The 18,864-nt window shown below is 47.5% G+C and overlaps 1 protein-coding gene across 1 annotated transcript; it reads left to right on the top strand.

The window, feature by feature from the left end:
- Positions 1-1,668: 1,668 nt before the first annotated feature.
- On the top strand, positions 1,669-18,398 carry LOC309400557 (uncharacterized protein). The gene is made up of 7 exons (XM_081969127.1): positions 1,669-2,277; positions 5,871-5,944; positions 6,982-7,056; positions 9,516-9,743; positions 11,315-13,565; positions 14,128-14,285; positions 15,851-18,398. The coding sequence occupies exons 2-5, from the start codon at positions 5,911-5,913 to the stop codon at positions 13,174-13,176; spliced, it is 2,199 nt and encodes a 732-aa protein (XP_081825253.1). The 5' UTR covers positions 1,669-2,277; positions 5,871-5,910; the 3' UTR covers positions 13,177-13,565; positions 14,128-14,285; positions 15,851-18,398.
- The last annotated feature ends 466 nt before the right edge of the window (positions 18,399-18,864 follow it).

The raw sequence follows: 18,864 nt of genomic DNA, 5'->3' as shown, positions 1-18,864 counted from the left end.
TGCCTTGACATTATTGCTGTTCTGATAGGATAATACAATACAATAGTAGAGTTGGAAGGGACCTTGGAGGTCTTCTAGTCTAACCCCCTGCCTAGGCAGGAAACCCTATACCGTTCCAGACAAATGGCTATCCAACATCATCTTAAAGACTTCCAGTGTTGGGGCATTCACAACTTCTGGAGGCAACTTCTGTTCCACTGATCAATTGTTCTAACTGTCAGGAAATTTCTCCTCAGTTCTAAGTTGCTTCTCTCCTTCATTGCTTCTTGTTCTGCCCTCAGGTGCCTTGGAGAATAGTTTGACTCCCTCTTCTTTGTGGCAACCCCTGAGATATTGGAACAATGCTATCATGTCTCCCCTAGTCCTTCTTTCTATTAAACTAGACATACCTAGTTCCTGCAACCGTTCTTCATATGTTTTAGTCTCCAGTCCCCTAATCATCTTTGTTGCTCTTCTCTGCACTCTTTCTAGAGTTTCCACATCTTTTCTACATCGTGGTGACCAAAACTGGATGTAGTATTCCAAGTGTGGCCTTACCAAGGCATTATAAAGTGGTATTAACACTTCACGTGATCTTGATTCTATCCCTCTGTTTATGTAGCCTAGAACTGTGTTGGCTTCAGTTCCTCAAGGTAATCAGCACAAGCAGCACCAGAACTATCTTCATTGTAAGTTGACATTTGACAGAATCTTGGAAGACTGAAAGCTTTCTCGCCTTCTCTCTTTTTAATCTCTGGAATACTAGGGAGGGTCTCTCCTGAAACTGGCAGGAATAGCCAACACTCCAGAAGACAGTCTTAAGATACAGAAGGACATTGGGTGTTATCTAACAAAATGAAATTCAATGGTGAAAAAAGTAAGGTTCTATATTTAGGCAAGAAAAATCAAATGCACAAGTATAGTATAGGTCAGGGGTTTCAAACTGCTGGATGTGTCACGTGCTCGCTCCCCCCCCCTTTAGTGAAGGGGAAGAAAGTGATATGTCACATGACGCCGCTGTGACGACACAGGTTTGACACCCCTGGTATAGGTGGTACCTGGCTCAATGGCAGTAACTGTGAGAAGGATTTTGGACTCCTAATAGACAGTCCTAATCGTACCATTATTAACGTGCAAAGGATTATTGCATTCTGGGCCTCTAATTTAGCCTTCTGCTCTATGCCAGTAGAGCAGGATTTAATGCCACTACGATAACAGCGAGAGGCGTTTCTCCTGATATTTTGCTCCAATTTTTTACCCTTTGTCTTTGGATCTGCCTTCTGGAGCAACTGAAACTCTGCCTTCTCCTTCTAATGGCACATCTTTCCATTATTTGAAGATACTTTATTGTTGGAATTTTAGGTCATCTTCACTATATCTGCCCTTTTCCATCGTTCCTCCAGGGTTAAACATGGGCGTTTCCAGTCAGCAGGTAATGGGGGGGGGGGGAGCGTGTGAACGCTGATGCCCGGAGTGTACATAGGACAAACCAGACGCGCGTGACTGGTGTTCCACCCCCCCTCCGGGATAGCGCGTGGATATCGAGGGAGCCAGCAGAGGGCTCCGGCTCCGCCGATTTCCAGGCTTTTGGGGGCTGCGGTCTTCCACACTCCCCTCTTTCCTTTCGCCGGCTGTATCCGGGGTTGAGCTTCCTGGGTCGGGAGGTGGCGGCTGAAACCCGAGTGATCAGGGCATCCCACCTCCCCAAAAGAGAATAGCCGGAGCTGCTCCGCCGTCGTGGGCCATCGAGGTCTCCCCCCACCCCCGTAAGCGAGGAGGCAGCGGGGGGCTTAAGAGGCGGCTGCAAATCGCAAATCGCAACAACGACACGGCGCTCACAAACAGCTAGAAACTCCGGGACTTCGAAGGAGAAACCTGGATCATCAGAAGGGGGGGGGGCGGGGGACACCAGGTTCTCTCCGGTGGGAGAAGAGGAAGCGCCGAAAAGAGCAGCCAGAGGACGGAGGCAAAGCTGGAAGCCGCTTGACTTCCTTGGGAGCGAGTCCCGTTGAATTCAGGGTTGGAAGTTCATTTGAAACGAGAGTATCCTAGGCAAGATCCGATCGCTTATCTCTTCATCTTTGGTTCCTCCAGCGGCCAGCCATGCCCCTCCTGGAAATGCCAGAACGGCAGGTCATCAGAACAGCCCTTTTTCTCCTGCTGGATGTCCTCTGCAACTGATTTCAGAGGTAGCTTGCTTTTGGATATGGAAGCTCTACGCCGCCCTCCTGACAGCGAGCCATTGACAACTTTCCATCTCCCATTCTACCTTAGCCACTTCTCGTGGGTGTGAATTCTGTAAGTTTATTATATACTGTGGGAAGAAACACTTGGCCTTCAAGCCAGGGGTAAAATCCAGCAGGTTCTGACAGGTTCTGGAGAACCGGTAGCGGAAATTTTGAGTAATTCGGAGAACGGGTAAATGCCACCTCTGGCTGGCCCCAGAGTGGGGAGGGAATGGGGATTTTGCACTATCCTTTCCCCTGCCACGCCCACCAACCCACAGAACCGGTAGCAATTTTGTTGAATTTCACCACAGCTTCAAGCCCTTTCCAGGTCCCTTAAGACAATACAATAATACAATACAATAGTAGAGTTGGAAGGGACCTTGGAGGTCTTCTAGTCCAACTAGGCAGGAAACCATATACCGTTTCAGACAGATGGCTATCCAACATCTTCTTAAAGACTTCCAGTGTTGGGGCATTCACAACTTCTGGAGGCAAGCTGTTCCACTGATTAATTGTTCTAACTGTCAGGAAATTTCTCCTCAGTTCTAAGTTGCTTCTCTCCTTGATTAGTTTCCACCCATTGCTTCTTGTCCTACCCTCGGGTGCCTTGGAGAATAGTTTGACTCCCTCTTCTTTGTGGCAGCCCCTGAGATACTGCTATCATGTCTCCCCTAGTCCTTCTTTCTCTTAAGCTAAACATACCCAGTTCCTGTGAAGGCGCAAAGGTTGGCCTTCACAGTCCCTGGGATTTCTCTTTTTCTCTTCTATGGGTAGCTTTTTTAGGACCTACAACAATAGTCCATTGACTGGTAGAAGCATAATGCACTACTATAGCTTACTCGTCTTCCTCCAGTTACTCTGCCAATCAGCCTTTCCCTAGTGCAGTGTTGGCGAACCTTTTCGGCAACCGAGTGCCAAAAGGGGAGTGTGTGCGTATGCATGGGAGCGCTGGAAACCGGAAGAGCAGCTCCCCGGTGTGTGTGTGCAGGAGCACCCAAAATCGGAAGAGCAGCTCCCTGGCATGCATGTATGTGCCGGGAAGCTGAGTTTCCAGTTTCTGGTACTCTCCTGCGCACTGGCCATCTGGTTTCGGTTTCTGGAGCTCCCGCGCACACACAAAGACCAGTTGGCCAATGCACATGCGTGCGCCAGAACCCAGAAGAACAACAGACAATGGCTGACGTGCCCGGAGAGATGGTTTTGTGTGCCACTTCCGGCACGTGCCATCACAGCCCTACTGGGTGCCTTTCAGAGGAGTTGAGCCTGCAATGGGTTTGCACAGCAAGCTTAAATCTGGTCAATCAAAAACCTACCATCCGCATTGGTACCTGTTCAGCTTGGCTAATTTTAACCATGATCAGTTTTGGGGGTGGATTAATAGGTTGTGCCAACCCATTTGTTGGTAGTTGAATGTATTCTCTACACCGAAAAAAAAACAGATAACCAAATAATATATATGTACCAAGCTCAGCTCAAGGTTTTATTTATTAAATGTGTATGCCGCCCATCTCGCATCTTCGAGGAGATTCTCAGCGGCTTACAGTATAATACAAGAGCTATAAAAACAATAATGAATACGAAAGCGGATTAAAATGACAAAAGATTAAAACGAACTAAAACAACCCATGGGTAAAGGAGAATCTAGTGTTTTGTTTAGTTTACTTTATTGTCATTGCACCCCGTGCGATGAAATTAAATGTCATCTTCAGTGTACACGATAAGTATAAAAATAAAAACATAAACATATATGCTTCACATGCTATACAAGTGAATTGAAAACCCCTGATATTACATCAGTATTGCACTATACCGTAGAATTCAATATAGTTACTGCTCTGGGATAGAAGCTGTTTTTCAGCCTATTTGTCCTTGTTTTTATTGTCCTGTACCGTCTACCAGATGGTAATAGTTCAAAAAAAAAGGGTGCCCAGGATGAGATGGATCTTTAAGAATGTTTTGAACTTTCTTAAGGCAGCGGGAGCTATAAAGCTCTTCCAAAGAGGGGAGAGGGCAACCAATGATCCTCTGGGCGATGATATTAACCCTCTGGAGTGCTGTCCTATCTGCCCCTGTGCAATTGGCAAACCATAGACAGGTGCAGTAAGTTAAAATACTCTCTAGGGTGCAGCAGTAGAAGGTCACCAGCAGTATTTCATTCAGTTGCTGTTTCCTGAGAAGTCTCAGGTAGTATAATCTCTGCTGGGCCCTTTTGAGCAGTGCTGCAATGTGAGTGGCCCAGGTCAGGTCCTCTTTTATGATAACACCCAGAAACTTAAAACTGGCCACTTGCTCCACTCGGTCTCCATTGATAGTGAAGTGCTGAATTGGGCCCGCTTGGAAAAAGCTACCGTAACTAATCATTGTTTCTACAATTACAGTAATAGGCCACTCACATAAAATCAATTAAGGAAAGAAGAAGGAGGACCAACCAATTACATGCCATGTACAGCTGAATTAACTCGACATGCTAAGCCAGGGGTGTCCAAACTTGGCAACCAGCCAGGGGAATTCTGGGAGTTGAAGTCCACAAGTCTTAAAGTTGCCAAGTTTGGACACCCCTGTGCTAAGCCATAAGCTGGATAGGGTCCACATGCAAAGCTAAACTGTGGCTGGGGACTTCATGGTTCGGGCCCTGTGTGAACCTAGGCAACAGCGTGAGTTTATGAACCATAATTGGGAGATGTGTGAACACAATCATAAAAGGTTTTGTCCAGCTGCACTTCAGTGTGTTGTGCACGGGTAGTCCTTGACTTGCAACCATTCATTTAGTGACCATTCAAAGTTACAATGTCACTGAAAAAAAGTGACTTATAACCTTTTTTTTCACACTTATGAGTATTGCCGCGTCCTCACAGTGACGTGATCAAAATTCAGGGACTTGGCAACCGGCATTAATTTACAATAGTTGCAGCATCCTGAGTCGTGTGATTATGGCTTGTGACCTTGCCAGTCAGCTTTTGACAAGCAAAGTCAAAGGGAGAAGCTGTATTATTAATGACCGCACTTAACAATTGTGGCAAAAAGCTCATAAAAATCAGGTGAGACTCGCTTAACAACCACCTTGCTTAGCAACGGAAATTCTGGTCTCAATTGTGATCACGTTGAAGACTACCTGTAAACATAGTTGCTGTGTTTGATTTGGGAAACAGGTTCAGCAAAATATGGCCTCCTTCAGCATCGGGAACTCCGTTACGAATTGCAGTCTGCAAGAGTAAGACTAGATGTGAGAACCATCAACCAATGGAACAGAAGTTGCCTTCGGACGTTGTGGGAGCTTCATCACTGGAGGCTTTCAAGATGAGATTGGACTGCTATTTGTCAGAAATGGTGTAAGGTCTCCTGCCTGAGCTGTGGGTTGGACTAGATGACCTATAAGGCACCTTCCACCTCTGTTGATCTGTTAAAATCTGTCTGTTAGATTTACCAATTTTCTAATAATGCCCCCCAGGGCTTCATTTTTGCTCTTATTTCCATGTGGAAGAGAAAGTCCATTTGTACTCAGGCTCCCCATTGTCCAGGAGCAACTTCCTGCTCCTTGTGACCCCTGTAGTCCAAACCTTGAAGTTCCTAATCTTCAGTTGCGTAACGCAGTCGTGGTTCACACAACAGGCTTCTCTCTCTGTCCTGCCACTTGGCTCAGCGTACAGGATGTTGTCATTTCAGGGCTGACGATATTCACAGAAGCACCTGATCACTCAACGTCATGCAGGAAGACTATGAGAATGTGATCTCACTGGGTGAGTAGCTTCTCCTCCACCAGGATGTTGCTGTGTCATCTCTCCTGACTCTGCTCCTAGTCTTAATCCGTGGCCGCAATTTCCATCCAAAAGTTGAACGTTGAAAATGGTCCTTATCTAAAGGAAGCAGATAAGCCACGCTTAACATTTTGGGGTGTAGGGGGCAGGTAGGTTGATTGAGCAAGAGTTGGTTTATTGGTGGGGAGCACTTCCTTGATTTTTTATTAAATTGTGATCTGTTTATATCAGCATAGAAGAGACTCTGGGGGCTGCCAAAAGGAACCCTGACAGCCAGATACATTGCTGGGCTGTCCCATGGGGGTGACACAAAATAGCAATAGCACTTAGACTTATATACCGCTTCACAGTGCTTTTACAGCACTCTCTAAGCGGTTTACAGAGTCAGCATATTTCCCCCAACAATCTGGATCCTCATTTTACCCACCTTGGAAAGTTGGAAAGCTCAGTCAACCTTGAGCCAGGGAGAATCGAACTGCTGGCAGTCGGCAGAATTACCCTGCAATACTGCATTCTAACCACTGCGCCACCACGGCTCAAAACCCACAAAAGTCTATCTGGTAGTTACCTCTCAACTTATGTGATACCCCCTTGCTTGAGGCTGACGGTATCTATCTCTGATCTAAACCCTAATATTTGCTCTGATTGCCACAACTCTGGAGTATCTTAGAATAAAGTTCTCCCTGCTATCTACTCCTTTAATTAGGAACTGCTGAGACTTGATCTCATGAGTGCTTGCATGTAAAATCTTTGGACTCACTTAAATCTGAAGTAGTATGTGGTTGTGGAATCAATGCAGAATATTATTAGGGCATTGGACCGGGTTCAAAATTCCCATGGGTATCATTGGGTATCCGTTAGCTAGTCCCTATTTCTTTCCAACCAGTCTCACGGATTTATTATTGTAGGTATCAAATGGAATGTCTCATGTTTGCTTGCTTGAGTCCCTTGATATCAATGCAACAAGTGCTGTGCTTTTATATCTTCTGACCTGCAACCTTTATTTCTCCCTCCTGCAGCAGAGGAAATTGCAATTAGTTGGCCTCGGATAACTGCCTTTGCTGAATCCCACAGAAGAAGAGGACTTGGGCCTGGTAGGTCTGCAGGGAGGAGGAAGAGTCTCCCTGTCTCTGAATAAGTGCTCAAATTCCCTGAAACCTGAATTCCTTTCCCCTATAACTAGAGAGCTAGTTTGGTGTAGCGGTTAAGGCACTAAGCTAGAAATCAGGAGACTGTGAGTTCTAGGCCTGCCTTAGACATGAAAGCTAGTTGGTGACTTTGGGCCTATCACTCTCTCAGACCAACTCTCCTCCAGTGGCGTAGCGTGGGGGGTGCAGGGGGTGCCGGCTGCACCGGGCGCAACATCTGGGGGGGCGCCCTGACTCGCCCCGCGCCGCCCTTTGCCGGACTGTGGCCGCCTCTTTCCGCACCCGGCTTGGCCCGCAAACTAAGCTCCCCGGCCCCGGCCCGCCCAGGCCCCTCCTGCGCACCGCCTACCTCCCAGCGGAGCCGCCAAGACCCGCCGCGCCGCCCCCACGGGAGCCGAAGGAGAGCGGCGCTGCGCTCCGTCTGCCCACGGTTGCAACACCACCGCGTCCTCCCGCTCCGCCTGGAGCGCCCCAGGGAGCCGGCGCCTTCCCGAAGCCCCCGGTGCGCCTCCCACCCCCGCGGCACCTGCTTCCCTTCAGTTGAGCCTTTTCCCGCTGCCCTGTCGAGCTCCTCCTCGGGAGGAAGGCAGGAGGCCAGCATGGAGAGCCTCACTTGACTGATGCGGACCAAGGGGCAGCTGCAGTCGGGCCACCCTCGGGTTAGGGGGCGCAAATTACTTGCCCCGGGTGCTGACAACCCACGCTACGCCACTGCTCTCCTCACAGGGTTATTGTTGTGGGGAAAATAAAGGGAGGAAAACATATTAGATATATTTGCTGCCTTGAGTTATTTATAAAAAATAATAATAAAGCAGGGATATAAATTGAATGCATTTATCCAGGACATACCAAAAACAGTTGGAGCAGGCTGCATTTTATCTTGACGTTACCATCCCAGGTGAAAGCCATTTCTGGAGTTTATCTTTGAAAAAGGAACTTTTTTTCCAGTCGTATTTTTTGTAATGCTACAAAGAATTTTCAACCTTACAAAACATCTGCCTACATTGTTACGAGGATCCTGCAATAGCAGTCGATAGATTTATATACCACTTTACAGTGCTTTATAGCCCTCTCTAAGTGGTTTTACAGAGTCAGCCTATTGTTCCCCCAACAATCTGGGTCCTCATTTTACCCACCTTGGAAGGATGGAAGGCTGAGCTAACCTTGAGCCTGGTGAGATTTGAACTGCCAAATTGCAGGCAGCTTGCAGTCAGCAGAGGTAGCCTGCAGTACTGCACTCTAACCACTGTGCCACTGAGGCTTTTATTGCATCTGATTTTCTTTGTAATATTTTTCTGATGTGGCTTCTTTTTTATATTTTACTTTTACTCTCGTCCGCCACACGGACATTGCATCTAAAGTGGAAGGAAAGGCACTGTGGCAACACAAATAGTATGACCCAGAGATGGTATTCAGCAGGTTCTGACCAGTTCTGGAGCAGAAATTTTGAGTAGTTCAGAGAACTGGTAAATACCACCTCTGGCTGGCCCCGCCCCCATCTATTCTCTGCCTCCCGAGTCCCAGCTGATCGGGAGCGAATGGAGATTTTGCAAAAACCTTCCCCTGGAGTTGGGAGAGAATGGGAGATTTTACAGTATCTTTTCCCTGTCATGTCCATCAAGCCACGCCCCCCAAGACATGATACGCCCACAGAACCAGTAAAATTTTTTGAATCCCACTACTGGTATGACAGCAACATCAGTGGATTGCAACAGCAGTTATGTCAGCACGATTTATCTGAACTCAAGGCCTTTCAGGCATACTGACTTATGACTTCCATAATTCTTACCCAGCACAACTTAGATGCTCTGATGGGAATAATTGGAGTTATTATCCTAACAGATTTGGAAAATATCAAGTGGGAGAGATTGGGCTCATTCGATAGGAATGTGGCCGACTTCCCCCCAGTGTCCTGTTGCTCTTGTATTTGGCTGCCATTTGGAAATAAGGTTTGCCTAGGCTTTGTAGCTGTGTCTCTATAGACAACTTTACACCCAAAGCATTTTTCTTTCCTTCTCTTCAATCATGTCCAATTCTTGCAGATTCTGGACAAGTCCCTGCAGTTTTCTTGGCAAGGTTTTTCAGAAGTGGTTTGCTACAGCTGAGAGAAAGTGACTGGCTGAAGTCACCCGCTTAACTTTGTGCTTTAGGTGGGACTAGAACTCACAGTCTCCCAGTTTCGAGCCTCACGCCTCACCACTACATGAAACAGGCTCTCCATCCAAACCATAAATCCAGAATAATTTAAAAATAACCATGCTCTGAAAAGATTTTTCTGGGTGATTTGTACCCGAAGCAAGACATTAAGTCATTAGAGCAATTCAGCACTCTTTCCTAGCACTAGCTGGGTTGGTTGTCAAAGCTATGCGGGAACTCTCTGTTTGCATTGTGTCTCTGTGGTGCAGTCATGGAGTCTGAACGGAGCCAAGCACCGCAGGCCCAGTTGCAGAGCCAAGCAGTCGGCCCAAGCGAAAGCGGACTCAATGCTGACCTCCGTTGCCAGCTGGGCTTCATCCTGCAGACGGCGGGCAGGAGCCAAGTGGAGAAGATGCTGCGGGAACTGGTGAAAGAGCAGAGCCAGGAAGGGAAGCGGAAAGCAAGGAAGAAGGCACCTAAGAACCACAAAGTTGAAGGTGAGATGGTCTCCATGCAGGAACTGTGGGAATGCTGAGAATGAAGGGGACGACACTGCAAAATAACAAGAAAAGCATCAGGAGTGGGATTCAGCCGGTTCAGACCGGTTCAGGTGAACTGCATGCTAATTTTGCATCTGGTTCGCCGAACCGGTTGTTGCAAGGACCGGCTGGCCCCACCCACTATCTGGTAGCAAAAAGGCCCTAGATGGTAGCGAAGAGACCCAAAAAATTATCTTTGCTTGTGCCTAGTGGCGATCTGGATTTTTGCAACCCTTTTTTGTATCTGTGAATGATGGAGCTGGTAGGAGGGCTATTCCCAAAGCCTTGAATCCCCATTCCCTCCCCACTCGAGGGGAAGGATACTGCAAAATCCCCATTCCCTCCCCACTCGAGGGGAAGGATACTGCAAAATCCCCATTCCCTCCCCACTCGAGGGGAAGGATACTGCAAAATCCCCATTCCCTCCCCACTCCAGAGGAAGGATACTGCAAAATCCCCATTCCCTCCCCACTCCAGAGGAAGGATACTGCAAAATCCCCATTCCCTCCCCACTCGAGGGGAAGGATACTGCAAAATCCCCATTCCCTCCCCACTCGAGGGGAAGGATACTGCAAAATCCCCATTCCCTCCCCACTCGAGGGGAAGGATACTGCAAAATCCCCATTCCCTCCCCACTCGAGGGGAAGGATACTGCAAAATCCCCATTCCCTCCCCACTCGAGGGGAAGGATACTGCAAAATCCCCATTCCCTCCCCACTCCAGAGGAAGGATACTGCAAAATCCCCATTCCCTCCCCACTCGGGAAGGATACTGCAAAATCCCCATTCCCTCCCCACTCCAGAGGAAGGATACTGCAAAATCCCCATTCCCTCCCAATCAGCTGGGACTCTGGAGGCAGAGAATAGATGGGGGCGGGGCCAGTCAGAGGTGGCATTTACCGGTTCTCTGAGCTACTCAAAATCTCCACTACCGGTTCTCTATAACTGGTCAGAACCTGCTGAATATCCCCTCTGATTTGGAATTGGTCCTGCTGCTTCTTATCTTCCTTTTTTTTTACTAATTTTTATTTATTTTTTAGACAAACAAACACAAACAAAACATAAAACCATCTTCCAGTTACATACAGTGTGTCGGTTGGTTACAAAAACTTTTGTGCATCCTTTCCATAGTCCTCACTTACAATTTATATAAAATCTCATCAATCTAGTATATATGTATAGGTTATTATCATTGTTAATCATTTATTTGACTATATGTATTATTACTTCATTTTATGCGAGATAGTCTGAATTTTGAATTAATTTATATTATGGCATTTCATTACATCCTCCTAAATCCATCCAACGGTAGTACATCTTTATATTATATTCTGTATCATTCCATTATCCTTGTATTGGAAGGTTCTCTAGTATATTTCATTTCCATATTTTTTTTATCTAACCATTGATAAAATAAATCCCTTATCTTATAAAATTGTTTATCTTCTTGTTCTCGGATTTCAAATGTCAATTTACTCATTTCGGCACATTCCATTATTTTCTGAATTTATCTTCCTATTTCTCTTCCAGCTGTTGGGGAGAATGAAGAAGAGCTGCAGCCAGAACAAGACCATGCGGAGAAGCGGGCACCACCCTCAAGGAGCTCTATCAGCCCAGATGAGGCTTGCACCACCAGCCATTGGTGCCCGCAGAGCCTAAAGGACCAACAACCTCCTCAAGACTTTGCGGTGGATGAGCAGGAAGGGAAGAATTCCAGCAGCCAAAGGTTCCTGGAAAAGTCGGCTGTGTGTGGGGAGTGTGGGAAGAAAAGCATGAGTGTTCGGGGCCACAGTATGCCCACCCCAGAGAGACCACACCAATGCACCGAGTGTGGACGTTGCTTCCGGCAACACTCCATCCTGCATAAGCATCAGAAGATCCACACGGGGGAGAAGCCCTACCTGTGTGTGGCTTGTGGCAAGAGATTCAACCGCAGCTCCAACCTGGTGCAGCACCAGCGTGTCCACACAGGGGAGCGTCCCTTCCCCTGCGCCGCCTGTGGCAAGGCTTTCACCCAGAAATCGGATCTAGAGCGTCATCAACGGGTGCACACAGGAGAGCGGCCATACATCTGCCAGGACTGTGGGAAATGCTTCTCTGTCAGCTCCCACCTCGACAGGCACAGACGCACCCACCAGGACAACCCTCAGGAGCAGCCTTCAGCCGCCTCTCTGGTCCCCGCTACCCATTACTGTCCCGACTGTGGGAAATGTTTTGGACAACGCTCTGCTCTCGCTAAGCATTGTAAGACCCATTCGGGGGAGCGCCCGTACCCCTGCAGCACCTGTGGCAAGCGGTTCAGCCGCAGCTCCAACCTGGCGCAGCACCAGCGCATTCACACAGGGGAGCGCCCCTTCCCGTGTGCCGACTGTGGCAAGAGGTTCATCCAGCGTTCTGACCTGGAGCGCCACCAGCGGGTGCACACCGGGGAACGCCCGTATACTTGCGCCCAGTGCGGCCGGGGCTTTTCCGTGAGTTCCCATCTCGACCGCCACCAGAGAGTCCACCAAGCCCTTGCGGTGGCTGCAGCTGCCCACTGCTGCCCAGAACATGTGAAAGGGTTCCTCCTTAGCAGCGGGGCCAAGCAGACCCTGAAATACCAGCTGTACGGCAGCAAAGGACGTCTCACTCGCGGTGGCCATTGCTTGGACTGTGGGAAAAGCCTGAGCAAGCTTCCCGCTCAGCCCCCGGGGCTTGCGGTCGAGAAGCCGTACAAGTGTGAGGGTTGTGGGAAGGCCTTTGCCCAGCGCTCGGCGCTGATGAAGCACCAGCGCATCCACACCGGGGAGAAGCCTTTCTCCTGTGGGGAGTGCGGCAAGGGCTTCATCCAGAAGTCAGATCTGACCATACACCAGCGCATGCACACCGGAGAGAAGCCGTACCGCTGCGACACCTGTGGCAAGTGCTTCAGTGTCAGTTCCAACTTGCTGACTCACCAGCGCACCCATCTGGGGGAGAAGCCCTATGCCTGTGGGGAGTGTGGCAAGGCCTTCGTCCAGCGCTCGGAGCTGACCATCCACCAGCGCACCCACACAGGGGAGAAGCCCTACAAATGCAGCATCTGCAGCAAATGCTTCAGCCGCAGCTCTCACCTGAACCGTCACCGGCGCACCCACGGCAGCCAGAAGGACTCAGCTGCTCAAGTCCCTTCCCCATTGCTTGCTCCCAACTCCCACAAGCCAAGCATTCCTCTGCCCAGCTCCGTCTTCTCCGCCTCCTTTTCCTCTCCCAGCCCTCTTCCTCCCTTACCTGCCTTCCCTTCCTCGCCTTCCCCTCTTCCCCTCCCTGGTTTGGAGCTGCCTTGGACTCTCCCCTTCCCATCCCAGGGTTTTTCCCATCCAGCCTACGTGCCCCCTGCTCCAGACACAGCTCAGGCTTCTCTCATCAACTAGTTCTTCCCCCTCCAGCCTCTTCTCTTTATTCCTGCTCAATGTCCTCCTTCTCTTCCTTCTAGCTGCCCTCCCAAATCCGTTCTGGTTTTGCTTCTTCCTTCTCCTTCTCTCTTCACTGAGCTTCACTGTTCCCCTGCTCTGTTTTCACTGGCCATCCGTGGGGAAGCTGGAAAGGAGAAGCAGGCAGAAACGGTGGGCGTGCATCGTTGAAGCAGGTTGCGCCAGGGCTGTACAACCAAGGGGCTTGGCCCTTTCCTTCTTCCTGCCTTCTGCATCGTCGTGAGACAGTATCAAACTCTCCGTCTTCCCACCAGGGCTAGAGCCACCCTGGGGACCAGCTTGGCTGGGAGAGAAAGAGGAAGTTGGCAGCTGCAGTAGCAAGGACACTGGTAAGCCTTGTTGTGTGGGGAGGGGGATATTAGCAGCTGCCTGATCAGGGGTGGCATTCACTTACCTTCCCTAGCAGTTCACAAATGTGAGCATGCTCGCACCTGCCACCTCCGTGCGTGCACACAGCCTTCCGCACCAGGGGTGGGTTCCAGCTGCTGCTACTGCTGGTTTGTTCAGGGACGTGCTGTGCATGTGCTTGATGTGCGCTATGCATACATGCGCATTACTTAAAAATTGCTTCTGTGTATGCGCAGAAGCAAAAAACAGGATTGTGCTGCCTATGGTGCCACTAATAGAACTAGTTTGGGGGCGTGGTTAGGGTTAGGGTTACTACCTACTCGGCCAAACTGGTAGGAACCCACCTCTGTTCCGCGCAGGAGCTTTTCGTGAAAAGATGGCCTAAGTGGGATGCCATAGAGCCGAGGCAGGTGGGCGCCCGCGATTTCCGCTACTGGTTTGGGCGAACCGGTCCAAACCAATAGAATGCCACCTCTGTGCCCGATGATGCCAGCTTGGTCATCTGAGCTATCCATACCCCAATGTTCCTTCCTGTCTTTCTAGCCAACCTTGTCTACACACCTGGCAAGACAAGAAGGAAGGAATCGCAATAGAGTGCACCCTACTGTCCCTTTGCGGAATCCGTGGCAAGGAATCGCGTTCTTGAGGCTGCTTGATACCGCAATCTCCGTTCAATTGGAAAGCCTCTGGGGAAAAACTGGGTAAGGAGGTTTTTTTTTTAATGGGACATATGAGCTTGTGCCCTGCTGTGTGCATGTATGTGTGAGTGTGTTGGGGGGGAAGAATCTGAATTTGATAATATATTTCACTACATTCTGATGTCGTCAATTCTTCCACCCACAGGTGGTGTCTGCAGGGAGGGTCCAAAAAATTACGATGGTGGACATGACCACAGGATGGAAGCTCCACCCATTTCTATGAGCTGTGTTGGTGAGGGATTAGAATGCAGTATTTCAAGCAAACTCTGCCCACTGTCAGGAGTTCAATCCTGACCGGCTCAAGGTTGACTCAGCCTTCCATCCTTCTGAGGTCAGTTAAATGAGGACCCAGAATTGTTGTGGGCAATATGCTGACATTATAAGTCACCCAGAGAATACTGGAAAGTACTGTGAAGCGGTATATAAATCTAGTGCTATTGCGTATGTGCATTGCAACACCGCTAAAAAAGGAACGGCTTCAGTTGAGTGGTGGTAGCCATCATCTTGACTTTTTTGACCTGCATGGATACCCATGTCCCTACCTCCTCATCCCGTGGTGCATACCACTCAGGCCAAATCTTCAATTCTGTGCAAAAATTTGGGAATCCTGAAGAGCAAAGTTTGGAAACGCATTGCTTGCCAGAGGATGCTAAATTACACGTCCCAACAGCTTCTACGAGCATGGGCAGTGCTACAGTCAGGGAAGCCTCTGGTTGTAGTTCAGCAATTCCCTGTTTGAGTGAATTCTAAGCGTCTCACCAAACTAAGCCTCAGAAGCCCTTGGGAGAGAAATGCTGCCCAGTTCAACAGATCCAAACCTGTCTTTAAGTTTTGTTGGAAGGAATGTCCTTCCGGGTTCAGTTCCAAGTGGGGAGAAAAACACTGGAAATATGGAGGCTATTTGGAAAGATGGTTTAATGATGGACAGGACCTCACATGGCTTGAGGTCCTGGGCAAAGTGAGCACATGGGTGAGTGTGCAAGAGAGAGAGAGAGAGAAAGAGAGAGAGAGAGAGAGAGAGAGAGAGAGAGAGAGAGGCTTTGAATTTGAATGTCCTATTCCTGTGAAAGAAATGTATTCTGATTGGTTGTCGGACTCCCATGGGGCGAGGCAGGGGTAACTTCGTAGGTTGTCTTGAGTCCCAGGCTTGGTTGAATCTTGCTGGGTGATGATGTAATGATGGGGCTTTGGGCAATTCCTATTATGGCTTAATGGCTTTGTCCTGGTTTGGATCAGGGCTAATCCTATCACCCTTGGGCTGAAGGTCTTTTGTGTTATAGATAAGATGGCCCAGTCTTTCTGGGGCTATTAACAAAGGTGGGGGCTGATTTCCAAGAGCATGTTTCTCCTGTTCTCATCCAGGGAGGTATAATATTCTGCCTTTTTAGTATTTCCTAGAATATTTCATTCTTCTAGGAGAGGGGTGGGTGCCAACTTCCTACAGTTTCTAAGGCAGATGCATCCTCACCTGGGTGTCCCATATTGTAGCAATATCTTTCTTCTTTGACGTCCTCCCACTTCTGACCTTCTTGTTTTGTCCTCTCCCAATTTTCATTTTGGTGCTGAAGATTATGGTGCATTTCGTAACAGGGAAACCAGAGGGAGATGCTCTCGGAGGACAGAGAACGCAACGTCTGGTTCTGCAAGACTGAGAAAAATGGGACAACTTGGGGCTGGCAGCTGTCCAAGCTAGAGACTGAGGTCCAGCGCCCTCTAGTGTATGTTCAGCAAACCATCTCATGTGCCTTGTCTTCACTTCTGTGATGGGAAAAGCTGCCACGTTTTCTGACTCATAGTTGTCATCATCATCAGAAGCCAACAGTTTAAATACTCTCTCTATACATAGACGCACACACAACACAGGCACATACAGGTAGTCCTCGAGTTACAACTGAGACCAGAATGTTGGTTGCTAAGCAAGGTGGTTGTTAAGAGAGTCACGTCTAATTTTATCAGTTCTTTTGCCATAGTTCTTAAGTGAATCATGTGGCCATTAAACAAATCTGGCTTTCCTCACTGACTTGGTTTGTTGAAAGCCAGTTGGGAAGGTCAGAATGATAACCACAGGACCCCAGGATGCTGCAACCATTGTAAATACAGGTTGGTTGTCAAGTGGCCAAATTTTGATCCCATGATCCTGAGGTAGCTGTGACAGTTATGAGGGGATCTGTTGTAAATCGCTTTTTTGAGTGTCGTAACTTTGAACGATCCCTAAACGAAGAGTTACAAATTGCTGCTCACAATTTGAAAAATCGCCTTTTTTGAATGTAGTGAAATCATGATCACGATGAAGCATTTTTACAGCAGCTTTAAAATGTGAAGATTTAAAAAAGCAAAAAGAGGAAGAATTTTTTGAAGCGATTTCCAGGAAGCAAAAAAATACTTAATGTCTGGATTAATAAATAAAGGGAGAGAACATCCCTTCCTCACTTTAAGGTTTGGTAGGATCATAAAGCAAGATGATAACATGAATTGTGCATTCCTTCCTGTTAATTTCTACGTAATACTCATTCATATTTAAATCCATGAACATTTAGCTTTTTTAAAATCGGCCTCCTTAAGAATTTTAAGACTTGCCATATTTAATAACTGACAGAAGGATCAGAGAAACAACTAATACACCAGAACGTCCCAAAGGGGCTTTTTCAAGACACAACTGGACTTTCTTGTTTTTCTTTGAGGACATTTCACTTCTCATATCAAGAAGCTTCTCAGCTCTGACTGAATAGCGGGGAATGGAAGGATTTACAGTATATTCCTTGCAGATAGCTGGTCATTTGCATCTTTTTAGAGATTCATTGAGGTCACCTGAGATATATCTTGTGTCCTCAGGGCCACCTGAATAGTGCAAATAAAGCAGAATGTCATCAAAGAAAAACAAAGTCCATTTGCCTCTTGAAAAGGCACCTTTGGCCTGGATAATGGAGACTCTCCATAGACAATACATCAGAACCTTTACCTTTTTCATCACATCATTTCATCTGAAACGTTGCTACTGAAATACTTCCGATTTTTGGCTGCCATGGACTTGTATGGTCCTCCTTCTACAATATGAAACTTACCAATCCTTAACTGGTATTTCCTGCTAAAACGGCATGCAGGGTGCCAACGTCCTTTTGCTGATTTTGGAGTAAATGAAGAAAGAACACGTTGTGGAATGTGAAAGAAGACATCGCTACAGTATGGAGCCAAATTTATGCCACTGCATTCCTCAAGCAAGTTAACTACACCACTTTCTCAATAAAACTGGTAGAAAAGTGTGATGCAAATACATAGCAAGTTTTGTTCTCAGTGGAGGTGGGACTTGTCAAGCTTGATGTTAGAAAGCTTTGATTTTCTCACCCCTCTGCCTTCTGTCCAGTCTCTACTACCGAGAGTCCTTGAGGTACAACCGTAATGGAGCCTGCCTGCAGTCATAATGGTCGTAAATTGGATCAGTCGTGTGACCAACCCGATTTTACGACATTTTTTGCAGCAGTTCAGCAAATGAACACTGGTTGTAAATGCAATGAGCAGAAAAAGTAAATCATAGTAAATCACTATGAGCAGAAAACTGTTGTAAAACAATTACTTGACTGCAGGATGCTGTGTAAAACAGATTCATAAAACACAGTTGTGATCACGGGGGAACCCCGAACTGTCTGAACTTAGAATCCAGGTTGTAAGCTCCCTTTTTCCCGTAGGTTATAAGTGAACATTACTAAGTGACTGGTTGTATATTGTTGTCAACTACATGCCTCTGAGAAACTCTCAATTAGCATATGAAGATTAAGAGCCCCAGGTCAGATCACACAGAGAAAGTTTGCATCTAAATGGAAAAGCCTTAGATTTGGGTCAACACATCTGTAGAAAAAAATTACTTGTATCTCACAAGGCAAGGAATTTTATGGCTGTGAAGTCACGATCAGTTCTGGGCTGAATCTGCCCTTCCTTTTTGCTCATCAGATAGCAAAGCGTTATGAAAAGCAGGTTGTTTATCCCTCGGTAATTGTTATAAGGAGGATTGGCTTACATACACAATGACTCGCAATAAACCAAATGTCGACACGTGTATAGCTTCATGTACACATTTGTATAAGTGTGTTGCATAGACCTTTAACTGGTGATACTTCCCCCCACCCCAGCCTTCATTTGCTAATCATATATCTACTATGTATGATGTGGATAGTTCAAGAACAGGCCTGAATGATTATTTTTCTTTCTCATCTGTTGATAATGTAGGGCAGGGGTGTCCAAACTTGGCAACTTTAAGACTTGTGGACTTCAACTCCCAGAATTCCCCAGCCAGCCATGCTGGGAGTTGAAGTCCACAAGTCTTAAAGTTGCCAAGTTTGGACACCCCTGATGTAGGGTATTTTTGAACCCGATAGCGTTCATCAGTTGACCTCAACTGAGATGCTTCCTTTATCTCTGTCCCAAAATGTAAGCTTAAAAATACTGTATACACCTCTGCACATTCCTGGCTCCCACGCCTAGCCCCACATGTTTGTTAAGACCAATGAAACCTCTCCCTTGTTGTGATGTACTTGCTTGAACAGGTTCTTTTTAATGTATGCTGAATTGCACACCCGGCCACCCTACG

The sequence above is a fragment of the Natrix helvetica genome (genome assembly GCF_964273705.1).
Source record: "Natrix helvetica genome assembly, chromosome: 1".
Lineage (NCBI taxonomy): Eukaryota > Metazoa > Chordata > Lepidosauria > Squamata > Natricidae > Natrix > Natrix helvetica.
This window is presented reverse-complemented; position numbering and strand designations above follow the sequence as displayed.

What these genes read in the sequence shown, in the direction of transcription:
- LOC309400557 (XM_081969127.1), top strand. Translation starts at nt 5,911, where the DNA reads ATGCAGGAAGACTATGAGAATGTGATCTCACTGG. An exon ending in TGAGAATGTGATCTCACTGG is followed by an intron (nt 5,945 to 6,981) that starts GTGAGTAGCTTC and finishes TCCCTCCTGCAG; the next exon opens with CAGAGGAAATTGCAATTAGT. An exon ending in AAGAAGAGGACTTGGGCCTG is followed by an intron (nt 7,057 to 9,515) that starts GTAGGTCTGCAG and finishes TCTGTGGTGCAG; the next exon opens with TCATGGAGTCTGAACGGAGC.